Below are 27,061 nucleotides of genomic sequence, written 5' to 3' on the forward strand. Positions count from 1 at the left end.
ATTGGATAACTTCAATTGATTCTAGCATGATCCACCACATGCAGAAGCCAGGGGTCAGAGTGCATGTCAACAAACACCATCTAGGCCTAGACTACTTATCTCGCCATCTTACTGCTAGATATTCAAGAAACAGAATGTAGCTCAAATGCATGCCCCAGATTTGCCTTGTTGAACGAAACAGCAGGGGGTGTGGAGCAATTTATTTTCCTTCCCAGCCCCTAACAACACGCACAGGCACTGCTCAGACACACACAACTAACCAACTCATTAATCTCAAAACGACATTGCTCCTCTAAAAGCAACTTTGCCAAGCCAACTTAAACTGACTGAGGATGGAGGTAAAAGGGAATAAAAACAGGAACATCTAGGTACACTAGTCTAGTGCCCACCAGATCATCTTAATGCCAATTTCAATTGAGGACTACACAAATCTACAAAATTTCAGAGAAGAAAAAAAAATAGAATGTGGCAATTGTTTAAAGGTCGGGGTCCTTGGCCTGTTGGCCAGGCTTAAGATGTCTAATGAGGGGCCTCACGGGTGGCGCAGTGGGTAAGGGCGCTGTACTGCAGCGCCAGCTGTGCCACCTGAGACTCTGGGTTCGAGCCCAGGCTCTGTCGTAACCAGCCGCGACCGGGAGGTCCGTGGGGCGACGCACAATTGGCCTAGCGTCGTCCGGGTTAGGGAGGGTTTGGCCGGTAGGGATATCCTTGTCTCATCGCGCACCAAAGACTCCTGTGGCGGGCCGGGCGCAGTGCACGTTAACCAAGGTTGCCAGGTGCACGGTGTTTCCTCCGACACATTGGTGTGGCTGGCTTCCTGGTTGGGACTGCTGTGTTAAGAAGCAGTGCAGCATGGTTGGGTTGTGTATCGGAGGACGCATGGCTCTCGACCTTCGTCTCTCCCGAGCCCGTACGGGAGTTGTAGCTCTGAGACAAGATAGTAGCTACTAACAATTGGATACAAAATTGGGGAGAAAAAGGGGTAAAAAGAAAAAGATGTCTAATGAAAGAGTACGGAAGACAGAGCAGCAGCCATTACCTCCCTTCCTGCTGTGTGTAAGCTGAGCTCTGAGACACTAAATACTTCATAGAGACAAGGGAGAGCAGAAATTAGCTTCAGCTGACACCTCTAGTCTTCTTCAGCAGTGGCTAATGCAATCTACCGTCAGTCAATCAATACTGCAGAGTGAGCTATTGACAAAGAGCAGAGGAAGGCGTATTGGTGTGGTCGATGTATTCCTTACCTGCATGGTCTGCCTCAGTAGATGGGGTCTGTCCCTATCAAACCAAGGTACATGAACACTGGAGCAAAGTGAATGACAGACTGGTTGGTTGTTTATGTGTCCAATGTTTAGTTGTCTCAAATGCATTGCTACAGTTGTTGGTTAACTAGCTAGAGAATGTCAGCCATATTAGCACCAACATAAAATCAGTTAAAACACCTCAAAATAAAGACATGGGATCAATACGATGAAATGAGCCACTTATAATTCCCATATGTTCATTTCTTGTCATTCTTGCAAGCAATCTGGCCATCCATAATCACAACATGCTGACTTCTGCCTCATGGAAGCGTGCACGTCATTTTCATGACGTTATCTATTCTGCAACTCTGGGTAGCACAATGGAAGTTTGCAAGCAAACTTTTTAAACAGTGCCTTTTGACAACTGCCTTCATCAGGGTATCTGCTTGCCTTTACAGATAGAGATGAGGCCAGCTTTGTCATCACTCACTGCATACCAATTCTACAGCCTACCAATTCTACAGCCTATCCTTATTCCCTAAGTGCATACTTGTTCACTTACCTTGAGGAGCAGAGAGCACAAGAGCACACTTTGGGATAATTGGGATGCAAACACTCACTCAGCCTCCATGCAGCAGGTGGACACCCTAACAAGGCAGCAAGAGGCCCAGCTCAGACAACATACAGATTCCCAAACATGTTGCAGTCTGGTTTCCAAATAACTTGGAGGATAATCAATGCCAGGATCATCTCCTCCCACCATCTTGATAACCGATTTTTCGCTAAAGGAAAACCCAAAGCTACAGTATCTGCTACATTACACTTTGCACTTAATAACCTGATAGTGAAGATGGGTCATTTGTTAGGCAGAGAAGTGATTTTGTTAGTTACTCCTCTGTGATGCCCAAATTGTTCATGTGACCGCCCATGACCCCTAAAAAGTAACCCAAATATTTCACACTGCATTCATTATAGGCTTTTGACGCCTGTTTCTTTAAAAATATAACTGAAAGCACATCATGCGAAGTACAACGAGATTCTGGTGCTCTGTCACAATATTATACTTTCAATGGCATGTAAGACTATCCAATGACACAAGAAGTAATCAAAACATCTGGAACTAACCAAATCCTATAGCTTCCGATTATCGCTACGGCTCATAATGACTTAGACAAGGTTGTAGCGAAGTGGGGCACAACAATGAGTTGAGGCTACATGGTTTCGGACAGACATGCCACAGCACGCGATAACATGTGATTACATTGCAACATTTAGGAACAACAATGTTACAAAACATGTGTAGATAGAGGATTGATTACCACAACATCCTAAATGACAACAATTAACACATATTAGTACGGAACACAGAACCATAGTCACCCACAACAGTGTAACTAGATTGAGCTGTGCACGAACCCAGGCGATTAGTATAATTCATGCATGCAGTAACACTGCCTTGCGGACAGTAACATACCCACTTCCTGTCTTGCTTGTCGTTATTGCTGAGCTATCAGCGGCCACAACAACACAGAAAACTCAGACAAACTCCCCGTCAAATAACCCGAACACGTTGGTTCCATCAATTGGCTGACCCTTCTCGTCCCGGCACCAGTCAGTCAATGCGACTGATCGAAGGAACGCGGAGGTCGCTAATGTAGCTAGCTAATAGCACCGGTTAAATGGGTGGAGCCATTAAAAACCACTTGGAATTATATTAAGCTAATATATGTAGTTATAACGGCTGTAAGAAACTAATTACAAAAATACAAAACCGCCTAATTTGACATTTTCTTTCAAATCATTGGGAAGCTTTCCGGGCTGAAATGGTAGTGCAGCACAGCGCTAGAGACACTGCTTGAGTGTACAACAACTCACCGTAAGCTATCGCTTTATGTTGACCAGATGTCTTTACAACTTAACGCGGCAGGCCATGAAGATGCTGTATGTTATTGCGAGCATCCAGTTTGTCTGAAGTAAAAAGAAGAATATCCCAATTTGACGTTTGGACGCTCGCTCTATGAGGAGTTCGCACAGGCCTCGTAAATGAAATGGATGGCCTCCCCCTCCTTCCACCCAGCAGCAGTACGCATGCGCTAATATATTGGCAGCAATACACAAGGGAATTTCAGCTGATTGAAGACGTGTGCGCTGTGAGTACAACCTTGTGGTCAAACCAGTGATGTGGAAGCAAAAATAATATATCCAACAGAATGCGGCCAAGTTGCAGTTTGCTGGAAAAATATATATCGAGAGAAGAATACCTAATGCTATGGTCCTCCACTACTGATATGTCATTAACTCTCTTTTTTTTTTAACAATTTGAACGAAATGCTTGATCTTCTCCAAGGCAGTATCAATTCTCATGACTTGTGCCACCTATTGCATTCATGCATTCATCTCAAAGCTACCAGCACGAAGCATCATTAAAAATGGCTGGGTTTCCCAGAGGCAAACTTTTGTCATCACTCAATCACCCAGCACAGCACATAGGCTACCTTGGAGCTTCCTTAGGTTGTGGCTACATAGAACCATCTGGTGGACAACCTGTGAAAATGCATCCTCAGTACTCCCACCATACAAATAATATGTGAACACAAACGTGCAGAGTAACCACATGTCCATTTAATAAACAAAAACACTGTACATTTGCTGCAGCTTTATTAAAAAGTGTGGCTTGGAGAACCGTAACAATTACTATACACACTCCCACACATGATCTTGTAACAAATGTTTTTCCACCCAAAACAACATTGTAGCTGTGGTCTGTGGGTTAGCTATAACACAAATTAAATAAATCAAATGTGCTCTCAAGATTCAATTCCTACAAAAGTAGTGCATGTGGTACATTCTGCCCCCTGTATTTTCTATATAAAAATGGATGAAGTGGTCTTTATTTTTATTTTTACAACAAACAGGTTAACAGCAATTGAAATGGAAGTGTTTTGAAAAATCAAGATTCAATTCCTACAAAAGTAGTGCATGTGGCACATTCTGCCCCCTGTATTTTCTATATAAAAATGGATGAAGTGGTCTTTATTTTTATAACAAACAGGTTAACAGCAATTGAAATGGAAGTGTTTTGAAAAATTGAGGCCCTTTAAAAAATTGAATAGTTTCTATGCAGTGTCACATTTAATGTTTATCAGTCAAGAATTCTCAAGCTTGATCTCAGTATACAGAACAGTGTCAACTTGGACCAGACCTGCATACACAGTTACAAATACTTGTGGTGTCACATGCTTCATCTGCCTTGCTGAAATTCCTTTATGATAAAGGATAACATTTATTATTCCAGTTTACACACCAATTCCTCAAAAAATAAACTTAAGTAAACAAAATGTTAAACAAATATTAAATCTGTAATGACTTGATCAAACAAAAATGGTTTAGTTCCGACATCATGAGATTAGCCACTATCCCATTGCGAGCTACCAAGAGGACACTTCCCAAAAACAATTACTGTGAGTCCTTAAGAATATGACTAACTGGCCGTGTGAAAACATGGCCTGTTTTCCGGCAAATCTTTTGTAACAATATGACCATAAATCACTTGAAAATATATCTGTCTGGGCTGGAGTGTCACAATACAAGACCATCATTTCCCTGGGAAATATTTCTGAAAGTAGCACTTTTAGGTGACACAAAATCTCCTGTAAGACTTCTCACCTCAGCATCCATAACTCTCTGGCATTGCATGCAGGAACAGGCCATCTGATGGCATTCCTCTCAAAGCTGACAACAGCAGCAGCCTCAAGGAGCCCAACAACTAGGCTAAAATAAGTGATTTGGATGCTTTATAAATATACATTTTTTTGTTCTATTCTCACATCATAACATGGTATGTCAATACTGCGGTGCCAACTACAGATACTGCAAGTGAGATGGCATACATTTACAAAAATAGGCTACATACACTTGTAATAAGTGAGAAAGCTCATTGCGTGACATTGTTGAGCAGCACAGCATTATTGAGCAACATTACCAGAGATAAACAAAAACAAATGAAAACTCAAAGAGTCCTACCAGCTAGAACACAATTGGCAACAGATGCCATTGATTCACTATATTACATGTATTGAATGCACTATTAACAATAGTCTGATTTAGTCGTTTGGAAATGTAGAGCAGATACACAGGCAAGACATAGTCATATGAATGTTTGCATATGAATGTTTGCAAAGTTGTAACCCGATCAATTCAGATCAATCCTCATCGACTACCCATGAAAGTAAACATGTGCAAACACACCAATAATTGTATTTAGAATAAAAAAGTGTATAATACAGTTTAAGAAAGCAGTCAGCCTCAATGCCCATGGAGAAACATAGCCAAACCTAAATCTAACCCATTCACAAAAGCTCCCTAAAACACTTGGTCTGCACTCCATGCTAAGATGCACCGAGTGTTTGCAAAAATTGCAAATAGTTTGCAAACATAATTCAGACATCCTGGCCAGTACGTGACCAAACAGATCTGCAATCACAGATCTGTTTACACAACCTCCGAACGTCTCACACAAATCCAAGTCTGGCTCAAGCGAATTTAAAGATCCGCTGTGGCCCCTCTGTTTAGCTACACATCTAACGCTTGTGTTCAGAATTGAAATGGCATATTGCCAACACAAATTAAATAAACCCAAACCCAAGCCTATCTGAACGTGAATTAAAAATGGTACAATGGCTACTACTAGGAAAACTAACTTACATTTTTTGTTTCTTGACAAATGCTGTAATACTCAGTGTAAACTAAATGGTACTGCTTGGCAAATGACATGTTTACAAAACCTGAAGCAAGAAGACAGTCACGGCAGCAGAGATAGAGCATGTGTACCTTTCTACTGTGTATAGCTACTTAACAGATACATATGCATACCCTTGTAAACTATTATAAGACTGTATGTGGCCTTATCTGACAGGTGTCAAACAAAGATGAGATTTCATATGAGAAGTGTAAAAGACGGAGAAACTATTTGTTTGTACGATAACACAAATACACTGAAACAAAGGTGTTGAGCATCACTTTACATATTTCATTGCAGTGTTGTTAAAATATAGCCCAGATGCAGCTTAGAAAATATATGCACTCAAACAAATCCAAAACATTTTCCATATATTCAAAAACAGACCAATTCTTAAACATTCTCTTAGATAGAGAAAAGAGGACAAACAAACTAGTGTGTTTCGAGTTGATACTAGTGCTAGCTAAATTACACATTTCAATTCAATATCACTACAATCGATGTTGACCAAAAAGTGCCATTTAAGAAAAACACACCAATTGAATTTTGTGAGAATATGGCATTTCAACCAAAACCTCCAATTCAGATCATAGTGCTTTTCCCAGAGAGGCGAGAGAGATTGAGCTCTGCTGTGGAGCACTGGGTCAGCCAGGTCCTGTGGTCTCCAGTCCACACAATCTACAGTAGGAAACAGGAAGTATGTCTCAGTCCCAGGGCTGGTCACATGGTCAATGTCAGGGGTTATAGATAGAGACTGACTCCTAGTGGTTAGTCAGCTCTCTGTAAACATAACATACTCAGACTGGCTATTAGAAGAGGGCAATACACACACATTGCCCTTATCAGGAAGCCCTCCTCTTGGAGCTTTACCATTCTCCCGTGGCCCACGATACACTCCCAGGGGTCCACCGGGAGCAAAGGAAAAACATATACCAACCAGCAATACAATTAAGTGCCAATTCTGAAATCCCCCCACAACCTTTATTCAGTAACTGCACACATCACCCTCTAAGAAGGCCTTCTGTATTTCACTAGAATGACAACACAATCCTGTTCACAACCAGGGCTGATAGGTTGTAGCAGGTCCTGCTATGCAGAGTGTAAAGGAATAACGAATTTGCAGCCGAAGGGCGAATGGTAGTTGATGCCCACTTCCTGGAACACCTGCTTGGGCACCCCAATGTCACACAGGTAGACCCTAGCCTCCCCACCATCTATAGGCAGGGGCAGGCCCAAAGACAGGGTCCACTTGGCCTCCACGGCCTGCTTCTGGCCACTCACTGGAGGGTCAATGCTGAGTACTGGAGCCCTGTTTTGGTTGGCCCAGTCCGCAGCCGCCAGGTACCAGGCCTGATCCCTTAGGAAGCCGTTCTCATGGCAGTCCAGACAGTTGATGACCAGATCCACCGGGCTGACCGGCAGGTCTGGGAGGAGAGAGAGGGACAGAGATCAGGGTATGAACTGAAAGCTTCTCCAGCAGAGGGCAACATTGTTTCAGTGTACCCCTGTTAAAAGCAGACAAGCAACACAGATTTTACAGTGTCTAGCTAATTTCGCCTTGTGTCTAACTATAATGAACGGAAATATAAATGCAACATGTAAAGTGTTGGTCCCATGTTTCATGAGCTGAAATAAAAGATCCCAGAAAAGTTCATTACGCAAAAGAAAAGCACATTTATCTCACATTTTGGGTACACATGTGTTTACATCCCTGCTAGTGAGCATTTCTCCTTTGCCAAGAAAATCCATCCACCTGACAGGTGTGGCATATCAAGAAGCTTATTAAACAGCATGATCATTACTCAGCTAGACCTTGTGCTGGGGACAAAAGGCCACTCTAAAATGTGCAGTGTTGTCACACAACACAATGCCACAGATGTCAAGTTGAGGGAACGTGGAATTGGCATGCTGACTGCATGAATGTCCACCATAGCTGTTAACAGAGAATGTAATGTTAATCTTTCTACCATAAACTGCCTCAAATGTTTTTTTGAGAATTTGGTATGTGGACGAGTGGTTTGCTGACATCAACGTCGTGAACAGAGTGCCTCATGGTGGCGGTGGGGTTATGATATGGGCAGGTATAAGCTGCGGACAACAAACACAGCATTTTATCAATGGCAATTGGAATGTCCAGAGTTACCATGACGAGTCCCATTGTCGTGCTATTCATCCGCCTCCATCACCATGTTTCAGCATGTTCCATGTCCCAAGGATCTGTACACACTTCCTGGAATCTGAAAATGTCCCAGTTCTTTCATGGCCTGCACAGTCAGACAGGTCACCCATGTTTGGGATGCTCTGGACCAGTCATGTGAAATCCATAGATTAGGGCCAAATGAATTTATTTAAATTAACTTATTTACTTATATAAACAGTAAAATCTATTAAATTATTGCATGTTGTGTTTATATTTTTTGTTCAGTATATAACAGAGGGAAGTGTCTACTCTAGATTAGAAAACAATGGACTTTTTATTCAGCTCATGCGAACAAAAAAAACACAAGGAAGTGGATTTACCATCTTCACTATCTACAGTTCATTTACCTTTCCATTTACAGTCTCATCACATCTAATGATTTCAAAAGCTGATAATATCTGTGAACAGAGAACAAATCTGTTAATCAGGATAAGTCGGTACCTTTGATTCTGGCCACCTGCTTGCCACTGGTCTTGCTGTAGAGAGAGAGCTCGTTGGTGATGGACTCCTGCATCTTGACAAAGTTGGGAAGGAAGAGGATGACCTCCACCTCGTGGTTGGCCAGGTGCCGTCCACAGCTGATGCCCTGGGCCCCCTGGACATGGGGGCCACACAGCAGGGCCACCGTGGGACGCTGGTGATTATTCTTAGGTGTCAGCCTGGGGACATCCAAGAGACAAATGTGATTTTGTTGTCTTATTTTGATTTCTTATCAATACAAATAGTACAAGCCAATGCCTGGGATATGTGATTACTGGTGGATTAGACAAACTTTATTGTCCTCATTGAGATAATTAATTGTGCAGAATACAATCATGACTGATCTGAACATCATGATCTGCAGTTTCCACACACTGCAAACAAAAGGAGCATTATCATCACCTCAGGCGTGCATGGGTAATAAACTGGTTGTTGTGCAAGGGTTTCTTTCTTATGAAAACACAACTCTTCAACTACAGCATAAACACCAGAGGAAGCCTTTATCTGCAGTCATTGTAATTAAGATCAGTGGAGCATTGTGTCCATAAACACCTCACGCTTTCAATAGGCTGCTACACCTTTCCATGCAAAGTATTGGCTGTCATGATTAATTGCTAAAGCTACTGTCTATTCATCATAAATATGGCGTTTGCATTGACTCCTTCACACGCACAAAGAAAAAGGCCTAAAGCTGTGGGGAAATGGAAGATTCACAGCCTGTCAGACATTCTTGACTTAACAGTGGGAATGAATTTTTAGATACACTAGATGACGAAGGGGGGGGGGTGCACTGTTTTGAAGCCATGCTTCCATTTTGGTGCTCCCCCACCATTGTAAAAAATGTTAATCATTTCTTAATGTCTACATTTGTTTTTACAATGTTTATTATATTATTTTTTTTTATTTTTTGTGAGCTAAACAAAACCACAAAAATATATATATATATATATATAGAAACATTTCTGTAAAGTATCATTTTTACAAAGTAATAATGTTATTGTCCCCACTACAAAAAAATATATACTTAAATCTTTACTGTGTAACTGTGTGTACAGATGTTTTTGGAGACCCTTCTGGCAAGAATGCTGTATTCTTTCAAGATTTTAACCCGATTTCCCAGACACCCCAGTAATCACAGATGGGATGACTTGGCATCAACATCCGCTGTGGCGGTGTTATCAAGCAGGGGAGGCTGCTGAGGAGAGAACGGCTCATAATAATGGCCGGGAAAGGAAAAACTGGACTGGCATCAAAGACCTGGAAACCATGTGATTGATGTATTGGATACCATTCCACTGATTCTGCTCCAGTCGTTACCACGAGCCCGTTCTCCCCAATTAAGGTGCCACCAACCTCCTGTGTTATCTCGTGCAGGGTTTCCCAAACTCTCTCCTGGACCCCCTAGGGGACTTTTTATACGCCGTCTATAATCCTCATTTTTATATTAGAATAAAAAATATTCTCGTTGTTTCAACCAGAAAGGCAGCTAATGTTAGCAATGTCAAGGTAGCTAGCAGGTTGAGAATAGTTACCGTGAATTTCCCTGCCTGGTACAATGTCAAATAGCAATCTGATGATAGCTAGCAAGTTAACTTACAAAAAGCACTGTAAAATGTTTTTGTTTTTGACTTCATAGACCTGCATTCATGTAAAATAATATTGACTTTGTATGCATTCATTCCATTGCCCTTCGGACTCCTATACTAGGGAGCTAATAACATTATTGGGATGGCCCCTTGATTCTCGAGAGCTATTGCTACATATGAAGATGTTGTGCAGTGATTGCAGAAGTGTGATACTCGACCCTTCTGCATGAAAATCAATATTGGTTATTCATAAACACAATGTCGTGAACATTACAATACAATGCTAATAGTGTTGTGTACATGTTTTCTTTTCTGTAGGATTCCAGTTTTGAAGAGCCGCAGCCTGTCCAGGGGCACAGGCAGGGCTGCAGAAAGAACTTGAAAAGATCTGCCCGACTGCAAGAAGAGAGGCTGGCTGAGATGAAGGTTAGTAAAAACCTTTCACCTGTGGTACTGTTCACCTGTTTCACAACATATCACACAACATTTGGCTGCACGCTGTAATTAAGTTCATGCTTCCAGTCTAACTGGAATTATTTTTGATATCATGGAGTACCGGAGAGCTATCCTAGGATCTCCAGACATCCCACAACGAGGACAATCTCACTGGTGCAACTGCCTGAATTGCAGGGAGACTCCTGCACCGTACAACAAAACTGCTGCCATTTAACAACTGCACTATTTCAGTTATTTATTACCAAGTATGTTTACATAGCAGTTGAACACTTTCCATGACATGACAACACCGTACTTTATTCTTCATTTGGATCCCAATTAAGAAAAATACTCAATTTGGTGACATTTTTAGAAGTAATTTTTTTATTTTGTCCTTGGTCTGGGTGACATCAGTTCAGTACTTTATCAGAAGATTTTCATGACACAGTGCCTTTGTTATTTCAAGAAGTTTAAAGATACTACCTTGTATTTTTGTTAATTTCCCTAATTAAACATTAATTGACCTGATCTGTGTAATCAGACCGACTTGTTTTGTACTGTATTTACACCACTGTGGTCCAGCCATCTTTCTGGATATCTACCCACCTGTGGGTCTGCTAATTTGAACTGAAAACCGACAAGAGCATAGATATCCAGGAAAACAGAACAGTTAAGTAAATCATTCTAAAACCATTCCAAAAATACAATGACACCAATTTGCAAGATAAAGAACGCACACATTTTGTTTCTCACACAAGTTTATTGTTGCCCACACTAACATCCCTTATTTATATATGTTTGGTTGTAGTCCCAACTCTTTGAACAACATTTCTGAGTACTCCGTAGGTTTTCACACTTCCCGGGAACGACCAAGTCTGACTAAACGGATAGCTCAGGTCCTTCCCTGCTCAAAGCTGTGCTAACTGCATCCTGTGTTGCAGGTCAACGTCTCCTCAAAGTTGTAGCAGGTCATCCGTTGTTGGTGGTGGCACTTCAGGGAGTCTTGGCTCATCTGATCTCAGTATCATTCCCCTTGGTGTCCACAATTGAGAACCCAGTGTTCTCAACACTGCTCCCTGAAGTTCAAGGATGTAGGTGTAGTCCTGTGCAGTTTTCAATGCGTAGACATTCCACCTTCAAGACTGATTGTAGTCTCCTTTAGCTGAAAGACAGAATAATATTTGGTGAGTATTTTGTCTTATAGATTTTCATTACCATCAGTGCAGAACTGTAGAGTGCAACAAAATTCTAGATCACCTTTACTCCGCATACAATGGCCTCCCTTAGGCAAATCAGGCCATAACTCCATTCTCCTGCTTCCTGCTTAAAAGATATGCATTCATGTTTGTAAGAACGCAGATCTGTTTTGCAAGCCCTGCCACATCCAAGGAGCGTCAGAGCCGGTGTAGCAGGATTCGATCTTAGTCCTGTATTGACAATTTGCCTGTTTGATGATTCGCCAGAGGGCGTAGAGGGATTTCTTATAAACTTCCGGGTTAGTGTACAACTCCTGGAAAGTGGCACCTCTGGCCTTTAGCTCGGTGCGGATGATGCCTGTAATCCATGGCTTCTAGCTGGGATATGTACGTACAGTCACTGTGGGGACGACATCATCAATGCACTTAATGAAGCCGGTGACTGATGTGGTAAACTCCTCAATGCCATCGGATGAGTCCCATAACCTATTGGGGCAAAAGTGTGTCACCAATCAAGCCCCAGAAGACTGGAGTTGCATCATCCCTGACCGAGACAGACATCAAATAAAACATTCCCCATCAATAACAATCTGGAATACAATTTTACCATTTGACAACTATGAAAGAATTGCCTTTGATAACCATCAGTCTTATATATTTAGAGTAAATACATTCATGGGAGAAGTAGGCTATTAGACAGAATGAGGACTTAATGTTTCCAGTCATTTCATGTAATGTCATGTTACAGTCGTACACTCAATGCATGTATATATTTTGGGCTGTCTGTTTACATCTCAGCCAGACAGCTCCAACGGGAAATAACATAGTAACATCTCTATGCAGTAAGATAATGTTGGGCTAGAAAGTCATCAATAATGAAAGTAAATCCTGTGCAGTTCATTTTCCTAAACAGCTTAGCTAGATAGATGCATAGCATTAACATATGCTACTTACTGTTCTTAGCTAGCTAGGGGAAACAACATGATGGAACAGACATCGTCAAAAATAGTCTGTGCTTACCGATCTGATTCTGCTTCAATACTCAACGATGATGGGGCTGGAAACAGGCTTGCTTGGTGTTGATGGCAATTTATTCCTTTCATGACTGAAAAATAATATTTCAGGTTTAAAGATATTTTCAAGAGCTTTGACGTCAAGCAATGAAGTCCAGTTACGATACAACAGCCAACAGGAGACAAAACTAGCTAGTTTTAGAATGTGGTGTTGTACAACAGCTGACTAAAGACAGGGCATTCAGATCAAGAAGAAGAGACGTGAAGTTGACACCGTTTCGTCAATGAATCTTGGAAAATCCAGCCAATGAAATGACAGGTTCTAAAACTAGACCCTTCCGATTAAACAAATCATTGCATTGTGACTCATTTTGTGTATCTGAAATTAACTTTATGATCATGGCTACTCCGTGCCAGTAAAGTAATGTGTGAAATAGCTAGCTAGCTAATATCACAGCGTGACTTTCAGACCACAGAAATATAACAAGGTCAAGCAACGTTACACACATAAATTAGGCAGCTAGTTAGGACTAACTAGTGAAGCTAAATGTTGTTTTTTCATTTGAATATAACAATGTCAAAGCCAGCTAGTAAGCTGCAAAAGCTAATAAACAAAGTAACGTCCTCTCACTGTCAACTGCGCTTATCTTCAGCAAACTAAATATTTGTATGAACATAACAAGATTCAACAACTGAAACATAAACTGAACAAGTTCCACAGACGTGTGACTAACAGAAATGAAATAATGTGTCCCTGACCAAAAAAGGGGGGGCAAAATCAAAAGTAAGTATCTGGTGTGGTCACCAGCTGCATTAAGTACTGCAGTGCATCTCCTCTTCATAGACTACACCAGATTTGCCAGATCTTGCTGTGAGATGTTACCCCACTCTTCCACCAAGGCACCTGCAAGTTCCCGGACATTTCTGGGGGAAATTGCCCTAGCCCTGACCCTCCGATCCAACAGGTCCTAGACTTGCTCAATGTGATTGAGATCCGGGCTCTTCACTGGCCATGGCAGAATACTGACATTCCTGTCTTGCAGGTTATGTTTGGCTGGTGGCATTGTCATGCTGGAGGGTCATGTCAGGATGAGCCTGCAGGAACGGTACCACAAGAGGGGGGAGGATGTCTTCCCTGTAATGCACAGCGTTGACATTGCCTGCAATGACAATGATGCTGTGACACACCACCCCAGACCATGACGGACCCTCCACCTCCAAATCGATCCGGCTCCAGAGTACAGCCCTCGGTGTAACGCTCATTCCTTTGACGATAAACGTGAATCCGACCATCACCCCTGGTGAGACAAAACCGCAACTCGTCAGTGAAGAGCACTTTTTGCCAGTCATGTATGGTCCAGCGACGGTGGGTTTGTGCCCATAGGCCACGTTGTTGCCGGTGATATCTGGTGAGGACCTGCCTTACAACAGGCCTACAAACCCTCAGTCCAGCCTCTCTCAACCTATTGCGGACAGTCAGCACTGATGGAGGAATTGTGCATTCCTGGTGTAACACGGGCAGGTTTTTGTTGCCATCCTGTACCTGTCCCGCAGGTGCGATGTTCAGATGTACCGATCCTGTGCAGGTGTTGTTACACGTGGTCTGCAACTGTGAGGACGATCAGCTGTCCGTCCTGTCTCCCTGTAGTGCTGTCTTATGCGTCTCACAGTATGGACATTGCAATTTATTACCCTGGCCACATCTGCAGTCCTTATGCCTCCTTGCAGCATGCCTAAGATACATTCACGCAGATGAGCAGGGACCCTGGGCATCTTTCTTTTGGTGTTTTTCAGTAGAAAGGCTCTTTAGTGTCCTAAGGACCTTAATTGCCTTCCGTCTGTTAGTGTCTTAACTACCGTTCCGCAGGCGCATGTTCATTAATTGTTTATGGTTCATTGAACAAGCATGGGAAACAGTGTTTTAACCCTTTACAATGAAGATCTGTTAAGTTATTTAGATTTTTACGAATTATCTTTTAAAGACAGGGTCCTGAAACGGGGATGTTTCTTTTTTTGCTGACTTTACAAACTATTGGATGCGTGGCTTGAAAACAACAATCAAAATAAGTAATCCAAAATAAACACTTGCATTCATATTTATAACTATATATCAAAACCATCATTTCACTTTATATCTAGAAAGATTATCTACCTAACAATGTCTTACCTTTTCAGTTGAAAAAATGGAAACTGTCAGTTTTGAATCCCTTCAACTCTCATTGTTCTCTCCACTGTGTGAACGCAAATCCGAGGTTTACTCTAGTCTTGGCCCGGACTCTATCGTTTTCCCTTTTCTCCTGTCAGCTCTCCAAAGTTCTCAGTTTCTTTGGCTTAGATGGAGTAGCAGCTGCTGCTGGGTCAGGTTGTTTGTCCCTCAGGTCTGTAAGCTAGCTATCTGCTAGCCAAGTGTGGACAAGGGCTCAGCTAGCTAGCCATCATACCACTACCCGTTAGAATATCCCTGAACTGTAGCAACGCCTCCTCACAGGCGGAAACAAGTCCCTCATTAAGAGCAGCACAAAATCCAACCCGACAGTAAAATTAAAATCAACGAATAGAGGGGTTCTCAGCTAAAGCTAAAGGTGCAATATTGTTACCGTTGCATCACATTGGATAACCAGTAGCTACTTATTCAAGCTTTTGAACATAGCCAAATAATGCTTAGATTTTTTTTTTCCTGCCCGTTCCCAAAATACATAATTCTATTCATTCCTATTGAGGACTGCTTCTTCTGAGGACTACCAATATGTCCGACCGGTAGCTTCAAAACCTCTAATAGGCCAATACATCCAGAGTTTCATTGATCAGTGTTTTACAGGGAGCACCCCAAGGTTATTTGCCTGTTTAATACACCTCACTACAGTTTATCACCACGGCAACAATACAAGAAACATTTATTTATTTTTTTAAATAGGAGGACAAAGGCATGTTTGTATAAACCTGGGTCATGTTCATTAGGGCACACCGTAGCAAAATGTCTTGGAACTGAAAGCAAAAACTAACATTTCTTATTGGGCAAGTTCAAATATTGTAGTACCTCCCCATTTCAAACCATTTTCTTTAGTTTCATGCCTATTGAACACAACTCTATCAATGAAGCCTGTTGCATGTGATGTGATGTCACCACTGTAGAGGGAGCCCACCCAGCCACTCACCGGTTGGGGCCCCCCAGTAGAGTGAGTGCCATTTGGCTGGCACACACACCAGTCATCTCTAGCCTTCGGTCCAGAGACAGGCCATGCCGCTCCGCTGAGGCCAGAAGACACTTGTGAAGCTCATAGGACACACTGGGGACAACCAGGCCAGAGTCTATTGTCAGAGGAGCGAGAGAAACAAGATGGTAAAATAAACATGTATTAGTTGTTATTGTGCCAGATTATAATATATATAGCTATGAGAAGAGACTGGAAGTTTTTTTAAAGTTCCAGATTTTCCCCCAAAATATATGGAAATGGTACTAAAAATAGAACTGTATAGAATCCTCATAATCAATGTGACTAGACATTATCAAAAGGAACTACAAGGCCTAATTCACCAACAGCATGAACTTTCACAATGAGGACACACACACAGGAAATCTTCAAGGAGTAGGAGTTTATGTAAAAGCAGCACATCCCCTCACGCGAGGAGCCAGTTCCCCTTGGGAAAGCCAGTTCCCTTGACCTGATCGCTTTCCCATCACAGAGGGAGGAAGGATTCCTTTCTTCCCCCTCATATGTCACTGTTGTCCGACGCAACAACAAACAGATTGGCAGCCTTTTACAAAATATGACAAACATGAGGATGCAAACCGTGAACTGCCTCTCCTAGCTATCCACCACGGCCTTCTGGAGGGGCTGGGTTCACACGCTCCAGCTCATCACTGCTGAGATCCCTCAGCATCCCCATAACCAGAGCTTTTGGCTGAGAAAGACACCAGCAGCAGCCCCCCAGGCCCACACACATTACCGCCACACCTCAGAGGACTCACCCAAAACATAAAGGTACCATGACAAAGGGGAAACTTGAAAACAGGTGGTTAAGGTGTACTCGTTGGTACACCTGTGTGCAATGATGATGGCTAGCGTGTGTGGGAGAATTGCAGTTTGACTTGAGTGAAAACTCAGTTCCAAGACTACACACACACACACACACACACACACAAATTATATATACACACACAGTTGAAGTCGGAAGTTTACATACACCTTAGAGTAAAAATTCCCTGTCTTAATTCAGTTCGGATCACCACTTTATTTTATTTGAAATGTCAGAATAATACTAGAGAGAATGACTTATTTCAGCTTTTATTTCTTTCATCACATTCCCAGTGGGTTAGAAGTTTACCTACACTCAATTAGTATTTGGTAGCATTGCCTATAAATAGTTTAACTTGGGTCAAATGTTTCGGGTAGCCTTTCACAAGCTTCCCACAATAAGTTGGGTGAAATTTGGCCCATTCCTTCCGACAGAGCTGGTGTAACTGAGTCCGGTTTGTAGGTCTCCTTGCTCGCAAACGCTTTTTCAGTTCTGCCCACACATTTTCTATAGGATTGAGGTCAGGGCTTTGTTGTCCTTAAACCACTTTGCCACAACTTTGGAAGTATGCTTGGGGTCATTGTCAATTTGGAAGACCCATTTGCGACCAAGTTTTAACTTCCTGACTGATGTCTTGAGATGTTGCTTCAATATATCCACATAATTTTCCCTCATGATGCCATCTATCTTCTTCGGCTTGCAAGCCACCCCCTTTCTCCTCCAAACATAACGTTGGTCATTATTGCCAAACAGTTCTATTTTTGTTTCATCAGACCAGAGGACATTTCTCCAAAAGGTATGATCTTTGTCCCCATGTGCAGTTGCAAACCGTAGTCTGGCATTTTTATGTCGGTTTTGGAGCAGTGGCTTCTTCCTTGCTGAGAGGCCTTTCATGTTATGTTGATATAGGACTTGTTTTACTGTGGATATAGATACTTTTGTACCCGTTTCCTCCAGCATCTTCACAAGGTCCTTTGCTGTTGTTCTGGGATTGATTTGCACTTTTTGCACCAAAGTACGTTCATCTCTTGGAGACAGAATGCGTCTCCTTCTTGAGCGGTGTGGTCCCATGGTGTTTATACTTGCGTACTATTGTTTGTACAGATGGAGATGGTACCTTCAGGCATTTGGAAATTGCTCCCAAGGATGAAACAGACTTGTGGAGGTCTACAATTGTTTTGAGGTCTTGGCTGATTTCTTTTGATTTTCCCATGATGTCAAGCAAAGAGGCACTAAGTTTGAAGTTAGGCCTTGAAATACATCCACAGGTACACCTCCAATTGACTCAAATGATGTCAATTGGCCTATCAGAAGCTTCTAAAGCCATGACATCATTTTCTGGAATCATCCAAGCTGTTTAAAGGCACAGTCAACTTTGTGTGTGTAAACTTCTGGCCAACTGGAATTGTGATACAGTGAATTATAAGTGAAATAATCTGTCTGTAAACAATTTTTGGAAAAATGACTTGTTATGCAAAGTAGATGTCCTAACCGACTTGCCAAAACTATAGTTTGTTAACAAGAAATTTGTGGAGTGGTTGAAAAACGAGTTTTAATGACTCCAACCTAAGTGTATGTAAACTTCTGACTTCAACTGTGTGTACACACAAACACACACTCATTTTTACTATTTTCTACATTGTAGAATAATAGTGAAGGTATCAAAACTATGAAACAACAAGTGGAAGCATGTAGTAAACAAAAAAAGTTAAACAAATCAAAATATATTTTAGGATGTTAGACCCATTGCCTTGATGACACCTTTGCACACAATTGGCATTCTCTCAACCAGCTTCATGAGGTAGTCAACTGGAATGACTTTCCAACAGTCTTGGAGTTCCCACGTAGGCTGAGTACTTGTTGGCTGCTTTTCCTTTAATACTCTTCTTCCCGGTGGGAACCACACATGCGGAGATCATCCGTTCACCTTCTCTGCATCTCACAAAGACACGGCGATTGGAACCAAAAATCTCAAAAGGACAGATATCCACCAGTATAATGTCCATTGCTCTTGTTTCTTGGCCTAAGCAAGTCTCTTCTTCTTATTGGTGTCCTTTAGTAGTGGTTTCTTCGCAGCAATTTGACCATGATGGCCTGATTCACTCGGTCTCCTCTGAACAGTTGATGTTAAGATGTGTCTGTTACTTGAACTCTGTGAAGCATTTATTTGGGCTGCAATTTCTGAGGCTGTTATCTCTAATGAACTTACCCTCTGCAGCAGAGGAAACTCTGGGTCTTCCTTTCTTGTGGGGGTCCTCATGAGAGCCAGTTTCATCATAGCGCTTGATGGTTTTTGGGACTGCACTTGAAGAAACTATCAAAGTTTTTGAAATGTTCCAGATTGACTGACCTTCATGTCTTAAAGTAATGATGGACTGTCATTTCTCTTTGCTTATTTGAGCTGTTCTTGCCATAATATGGAATTGGTCTTTTACCAAATAGGGCCATCTTCCGTATACACCCCTACCTTGTCACAACACAACCGATTGGCTCAAACGCATTAAGAAGGAAAGAAATTCCACAAATTAACAAGGCACACTTGTTAATTGGGTTCCCGAGTGGCACAGCTGTCTTAGGCACTGCATCTCAGTGCTTGAGGCGTCACTACAAACACCCTAGTTCGAATCCAGGCTGTATCACATCCGGCCGTGATTGGGAGTCCCATAGAGCCGTGCACAACTGGCCCAGCGTCGTCCGGGTTTGGCCAGGGTAAGCCATCATTGTAAATAAGAATTTGTTCTTAATTGACTTGCCTAGTTAAATAAAGGTTAAATTTTAAAATAAAAAATGCATTCCAGGTGACTACCTCATGAAACTGGTTGAGAGAATGCCAAGAGTGTGCAAAGCTGTCATCAAGGTAAAAGGTGGCTACTTTGAAGAATCTTAAATATAAAATATATTTTGATTTGTTTAACACTTTATTGGTTACTACATGATTCCATGTGTGTTATTTCATAGTTTTGATGTCTTCACTATTATTCTACAATGTAGAAAATAGTAAAAATAAAGAAAAACCCTGGAATCAGTAGGTAAACTTTTGATTGGTACAGGTGCATCCTGTTTCCATTGATCATCCTGGAGATGTTTCTACAACTTGATTGGAGTCCACCTACGGAAAATTCAATTGATTGGACATGATTCGGAAAGGCACACACCTGTCTATATAAGGTCCCACAGTTGACAGTGCATGCAGAGCAAAAACCAAGCCATTAGGTCAAAGGAATTGTCTGTAGAGCTCCGAGACAGGATTGTGTCGAGGCACAGATCTGGGGAAGGGTACCAAAAAATGTCTGCAGCATTGAAGGTCCCCAAGAACACAGTGGCCTCCATCATTCTTAAATGGAAGAAGTTTGGAAAAACCAAGACTCTTCCTAGAGCTGGCCACCCGGCCAAACTGACCAATTGGGGGAGAAGGCCCTTGGTCAGGGAGGTGACCAACAATCCGATGACCAACAACTCTTTGGCCTGAATGCGAAGCGTTACGTCTGGAGGAAACCTGGCATCATCCCAACAGTGAAGCATGGTGGTGGCAGCATCATGCTGTGCAGATGTTTTTCAGCAGCAGGAGACTAGTCAGGAAGACTAGTCAGGAAGACTAGAAGACTCAACGCTGTAATCGCTGCCAAAGGTGCTTCAACAAAGTACTGCATAAAGGGTCTGAATACTTATGTAAATGTAATATTTCAATTTTTTTGTAAATTAGTAAACATTTCTAAAAACCTGTTTTTGCTTTGTCATTGTGGTGTATTGTGTGTAGATTGAGGAAAACAATATTTAATCAATTTTAGAATAAGGCTGTAATGTAACAATGTGGAAAAAGTCAAGGGGGTTGAATACTTTCCGAATACACTGTCTGTGTGTGTGTGTGTGTGTGTGTATATATATAGATATCTATCTCTATCTCTACTACTCTGGTCAGGTCTGTGTCTCAACAACAGTAGAGGATATCTAGGAAAGACCAGCCCAGGGAACATGGTTCCTAGGTACTGCCACAACCATGTCATTATTCTGGTAGCTGCTCACGGAGCCCTTTAAAGAGCCCTGTGCTAATCTCTACCTATAGCCCATGGCACATTAGTCTAGAGAGGAACAAAGACTGGCTAAAGGGGCTGCACGGCTCAATATCCCTTTGATAGTGAAGCAGGTAAGCGTTGGCCTGGCTATTGAGTGCTCAGCGTGGCTTCGCTCCTCATGTATTATGTGCATGCAGGCACGTATGCAGCTATCAGAAACACACAGGCATATCACTCAGGGCAGAACACACGCAGTGTGACATGCAAACACACACCTGCAAACAGCAGATAGACGGATGTCGTGCCTGGGTGAAATTAACCTTATCTCTTCCCTCTCCGTATCTCCACATCCCTCCCACTGTTCCAATCCAAAGACAGGTAATATACTACAGTGGGGTGGGAGAAACCCAGTCTACACTGTTGCGGCGTTCTTCGGACAATCATGTGAGAGAAAAGCACACAGCAAAGTCAACTGCTCCTTGTTATGCAACCTGCCACTGAGGAGAGGGAGAGAGAGAGGTGGGAGTTGCACTATGATCTAATTGCCTTTTGACCATCCCGCCAGCTAGATGTGTTTGTAAGGAATTCCCCTGCTAGAGCACCCCACCCCGATCCGGTGTACTCTCTCTCTCACACTCCACTACACGCAATGCTCAACCGGGTAGCCAGGAGCACACAGCCGCAGTAAAATAAACTGACCTTGAAGCAATCCTTCAAGCATGACAACGAGAACATTGAAGCTGAAATCAATACACACACGCAGGGTGGAAGAAGGCCATGGGTGATTAGGGCTGGTGCTGAGAGAGGAAGGGGAGAGAACAAGGAGTGAGGTTTCACAAGGCTCCTCCAGACTACAGGCCTGTTACTGCTGCAGTACCAAGGGGCTGCGAGCCTCTAACATTCCAGACCCTCCAAAACTTCGGCACTCATAACTAAGATTAATGCAGGTCAATTGATTAGGAAGTTCCATTTGAGGGCCTCCTGAGTGGCGCAGCGGTCTAAGGCACTGCATCCCAGGTTGTGTCACAACCGGGAGTCCCACAGGGCGGCACACAATTGGCCCAGCATAGTCCGGGTTAGGGGAGGGTTTGGCCGGGGGGCTTTACTTGGCTCATCGCGTTCTGTAGCGATGAGACAAAATTGAAATTAGGGAGAAAAAGGTACAAAAATTTAAATATAAAGTTCCATTTGCTCTCATGCCACCAGACCAGGGGAATCAATAGTTCAACATACTCGTCCTCAGCTCGCTCTCCTGTCACTCTCCAATTCAAAGGTAGTTTGCAGGGCAGTGATTTGTTCTGTGGCTTTAGTGTGTTTACAGTGAAGAGATTTGAGTACATGTGTTCCAGTGGCAGCTGCTGAGGGAAGGAAGTTCATAATAATGGTTGGAACGGAGCAAACTGAATGTGTTTGATGTTGTTGATACCTTTCCATTTTTTCCTTTCCAGCCATTACCATGTAGCCGTCTGCCCCAATTAAGGTGCCAACGTGTTGATGAGGAGTGGTTTAACACGCATAGGAATTAGCAAAGGAGAGTAGACCTATGCCTTTTCCACCAAAACTGAATAATAAGGCCAATGATGCACCACATACATGTCTATGTGTAGACAGACAATATGTTATCCTAACGCCAAACATTTGTTTTCCTAACCCCTTTTCTGTTGTCTCATGTTGTTGATTTAAATGTTTACAGTGGATAGGAATGGATTCAGGTGAGAACAGCTTGGAGTAGGGTAAGGGTTTGTTCCACATGTAGTGTGGTTGCATCCCAAATGGCACCCTATTCCCTATGGGCCCTTAGCAAAAGTAGAGCACTATATAGGGAATAGGGTGCCATTTGAGTGGTAACCTGTGTGTGACTATGAGAGGTGCTGTTTATGTAAAGCTCAGAGCGGTCTGATAATTACAAGGTACAGAGGATGGGGCTTAGCATGACAGCATTCAGGCAGAAAGAGGCAGAGGTAGCAGACCTGCCTAGCCCGTTCGGTAAAAAGAGAAAAGCGTCCAGTCAGCTCCCAGTTCTCAGCACCAGGGGCAAGGCTTTTAAAGGCCGCCTGGCCCGCATTGTTGTCTTCATAGTCACCGCACTGCTGTCGCCATGATAACGTTGGCTGGTGGCCATGTTAGGCTTCTTAGAAAAAAGTGCCAACGTCATAACCCTTTCTAAGAACTGCTGCACTTTGCACATACCTGTATGTCGGTACAGTATGTACTGTAGTGTAGTGGGCTATTTGAGGCTAGGGCTCACATGCATGTAGTGAGTCATGTGGTGGATTAAGCTATCCAGCGAGGTGTATCAGTGTAATGTCTTCGTCTGGGAGTATTTAGTCAGCTGGTAATAGAAGCAAAACACTCCTATCTCCATGGGGGCACAAAATGCATTCTATGACTAATAGCGATGGTATTGGCATCGCTATCCTCTTTTCCCTAATGAGAGCGCAAGCATGTGTGTGAGTGTGTGTGTGAGCGTGTGTGTGCTTGTGTTCCACTAAGACCTATATCACTTTGTGCCAACACCAGAAACCAGATTTGACTGGTACTGATCCCCTATCCTTACAGCGTAGTGATTGGTCCAGCAGAGCCAGAGTGATAGGTGTTGCTCTTCTTGTCACACCTTGGAATCCGGGCCAGGGGCCTAGCATAGTGTGCCATTCACTTATCTCCTGTATGAAACCAATTATATAACACACTTATAAAGAGTGTTGTTGAGGTGTGGAAGAGCAGCTCCTCTTCCCAGAGATGGACTGGGACTGTGTGGTGGGGCAGTGAGCTCAAAAGTCACCTGCTGCCACAATCAAAAGAGCAACCAGAGTAGGATCCCAGCCAGCCCAGCACGTTGCGGAAGTGAGAGGCCCTTTCTGGCCTATAGGAGACAGTCAAACCCACATCCAGCAAAGAGTTTCAGTGTTGCATCACAGAAGCACAAGAGGTAGGCCTACATTAGACCCACACTGTCACTCTGAGAACATACACTATTTCTGTCTAAAGTCACTGACATGGAGGGGGAATTCAACCTGTTTCCAAACAAAACACGACACTCATTGTCACCGGTCCGCAAGACACAAATGCAACAGAAAACATCCTGAGGGTAGAACTTGTGTCGGTCATCAATTCTTTTAATTTTACAGAGGGACAAAAATATATATATTTTTAATGGTAAATCCCGATTCTTTGGTTGAATGGGTCACCAATCTACAGTGGTTTTCCCATCTCTGAGCTACACGAAAAGTATCTGTATGGACAGAGAAGACTAGCTCATTAGGTGTGTGTGCACGGTGGGTGTGTCACTCCTTAGGGAGAAGCCAGCAGTGATTACAGAGAGGGAGAGGCTCAGCCTCTTCACCGCACGCTGCACACGGGCTAAGCTGTGACCGGAACCTATATCTCTCCCCCATCACATCTCCAGCCCGATGGGCTTCACTGAGAATACCGACACCGTTGTAATTCCTCACGGTTGCGTCCAATTACTGGGGCATTTTTCTTCTTGCATGTTAGTTTAAGGCCTATTTTAGAGCTGTACACAATGTCCTGTCTCTCCACTTGTCTGGCTCGCTTAGCCAAACCCATGGGTCTACTGTAGCCTCAATAGATCCAGCGGCTGGGGTGAGAGACACTCAGGGCCTAAGGGCACTGGCAGACAGGCCTCTGGAAGTGAATGTGTGATGACAGATGTGAATGGAGAGTGCTCTATCTGTCTAACCCTCAGGGCAGCAGGTTTCTTGATGTGGATGTGTGATATATATGTGAATGGAGGAGGGTGCGCTCTTTCTCTCTCCCATGGTGAATGTGAATGGAGCCAATGTGTTGTGTTTTCTCTCTCTTACCAGTGCAGTACTCTTTGCCCCCGTGTTGTGGGACCGTAATCTGCCGGTAGACGACTGGTTTGACCTCCAGGATGTTCTCGTCGTGACGGTAACGTGTGGGTGTCCCGCGTTCGCCACCGGGCGTACCACGGGAACGTACCCCATTGTAATCTGTGCCATCAATCTGCGAGAACACGGCTGCCTTGTCGAACAGTGCCAGGTTTGCCTCAAAGTCAAAGTCTGTGTCAAGACCCTCGTCCATGTCAGCACCAAAACACTCGTCGTCCCTGAGCCTCATCTGCCCTCCACCTCCTCCGTTCTTCACTCCGTTCTTCTTCGGCGTGGCCTGGTTTGGCCCTCGGTTACTAGATGATGCTGGAGGACCTGAAGAATATGAATCAAGACATTAGGAGGATGATTAACTCAATTATTTTTACAATACATATGCCTATAGCCTGACTAGAAATTATGGTGCACATTAATCCCAGTTAAGAGGGTAATATTTCAGACTGGAGTCCATTAATCTCTGTCAGGCCTCCAGTCTGCTCTCTAATGTGTCCTCAATACTGATCTTATCCTATGGCTGTATCAGGAGCTACAGTTATATAACAAGCAACATCAATAGCACATTAATAATACAGGCTAGTAGTTTTCTACCAACACACAACGTTTAGATACATGCATGGCGCACTAACAAATCAAAAAGAACCAACTGGAAAAAAAATAACTGGAAAAACCGGGTGTTCAACCCTAACTGTGATGAGGTCTCACGCTAACCTAGAGAGAGAGAGAGAGAGGCACAGCCGCACGCAAGTGTCACACTGACAGCTAGGTACTTTAGGCTCTCACGCAAGATACACACCAAGACTCTCAGTCAAGTCACGTACACACTACTGTTGTCACAATGGCATTGTCACCCGATCACACCGACTGATCTGAGACCTGCTACTATATCAATGTATTTTTGACAATGGAGGGGAGTGAAGGACTGCTTAAAAAAAAATATCTGTTCATATGTGTGCATTAGCTTTTCAACATAGGCAAACATTTTACAATGAGACCACACAGAGTGTAATTACCTACAGGTCTATTGTATATCTCAGTGAATCAGATGCCTGAATGCACTGGGCAATGCTCCAAGTCAAGCAGAGAATAATGAACACCAAGTTAGTACTAGTGTCTGATAGAATTGATGTGAAAATGTGGAGAGGTGTAAGAATCTTAGGTTCAAGGAGAGCTGAGATATTTGAACAAAACATGAACTTGAAAGTGAATGACAGCGTGCTGTGACAGCGTGTGAGGCTTGACAACATGTTGCTGTGTTGTGTGGAGGGAAATGTGTTCACATGCAAGGTAAGACTGACAGAAGGAAAACCATGTCAGTCACCTGCAACAACTCCCTCTGTGTGTGTGTGTCAGTCCAAACAAGAACAGGAAGGAATAGCTTTACTGTACACTTAATGGTATGTACCAGGGGTACAGGAAAAACAAAGGACTGATAGCATGTATAGGAACATGTTGATATGGATTTCATTTTTTTTAAAGCTATTTTTTCCCCCCAATTACCCTCTTAATTTATCAAGGTCTATTTGGATCCAAGATAATCCACTCGATTTGCAGAGGACTATGCATAATTCATTTCATTCCTACATTCCCATCCTAAATCTCCCATAAATACTGTCAGATACTTACAAATCATTTGTACAGCCCATGTTCTTGAATAAGTAGTCCGTAACCCCACCTCCCTTTCTTTCTAAGGCCCCTTGCTTAGGGGCTGGTTTAGGGCATGGCATTGATGTGAAAGGGTCAGCCCAGCCCCTGCCACTCAGAACTTCAGGCTCATGCAATTTGTGCATTAGCTCCCTTGGCTGTTGGCCCAAGAATCTGGAGGTTGGATTTTTTATTTTAAAGGTAAACAGTGCTTCCACAATTGATATGGCCTGGCCCCTTCCAAGCGCACTGCCACAACATGGCTTCCTGTGGGGGGGTCCTGTGCTGAGCAGGAGAGAGGGAGGGTGAGGAGACTGAGAACAGAAGGGCACGTAAGCCAGGCCTTGCATAACCTCTTTAGGAGCAGACACAGCGAGGGGGGAATGTTTATTGATCTTAGTCACACACGTATTGTAAAGAGGAACTTTGGTACAAGCCTTTTGCACGCTATGGGAATCTGGGGAAGTCACAGCATTGCAAACAGTGCCAGGATGCTTCCACGCACAGGCTTGTTAACAGTAACCTAGTGAAACCATAGACTAGAGGAAAGGACACCGGTTCAGACAGAAATAAACTAGACTGATTAAGCAGATAACTATTAAGTAGCCATTTTAAAATGGTCGCTG

General features: G+C 43.1%; 2 protein-coding genes across 5 annotated transcripts in view; both read right to left on the minus strand.

The window, feature by feature from the left end:
* Positions 1–3,331, minus strand: part of LOC135557563 (tyrosine-protein kinase CSK) — a 37,184-nt gene extending 33,853 nt beyond the window's left edge. The window contains exons 1-2 of one of the 3 annotated variants that reach the window (XM_064990970.1): positions 3,120–3,331; positions 1,807–1,891 (exon numbers count right to left, since the gene is read on the minus strand). The gene's annotated coding sequence lies outside the window, so the exon portion shown is untranslated. Of the gene's footprint in view, positions 1–1,806; positions 1,892–2,718; positions 2,844–3,119 lie in introns of those variants that run through there. The other 2 variants (XM_064990954.1, XM_064990962.1) reach the window with 2 other exon arrangements.
* Positions 3,332–3,844: 513 nt separating this feature from the next.
* LOC135557579 (enhancer of mRNA-decapping protein 3-like) overlaps positions 3,845–27,061 on the minus strand; it is a 30,338-nt gene continuing 7,121 nt past the window's right edge. For both annotated transcript variants that reach the window (XM_064990994.1, XM_064991001.1), the window contains 4 exons: positions 24,747–25,109; positions 16,048–16,201; positions 8,624–8,841; positions 3,845–7,406 (listed from right to left, as the gene is read on the minus strand). In XM_064990994.1, the coding sequence (XP_064847066.1) occupies positions 7,072–7,406; positions 8,624–8,841; positions 16,048–16,201; positions 24,747–25,109 (1,070 nt within the window). In that variant the 3' untranslated portion in view covers positions 3,845–7,071. The remainder of the gene's footprint in view (positions 7,407–8,623; positions 8,842–16,047; positions 16,202–24,746; positions 25,110–27,061) is intronic.

Source organism: Oncorhynchus masou, chromosome 2 (genome assembly GCF_036934945.1).
Source record: "Oncorhynchus masou masou isolate Uvic2021 chromosome 2, UVic_Omas_1.1, whole genome shotgun sequence".
Classification (NCBI taxonomy): Eukaryota; Metazoa; Chordata; class Actinopteri; order Salmoniformes; family Salmonidae; genus Oncorhynchus; species Oncorhynchus masou.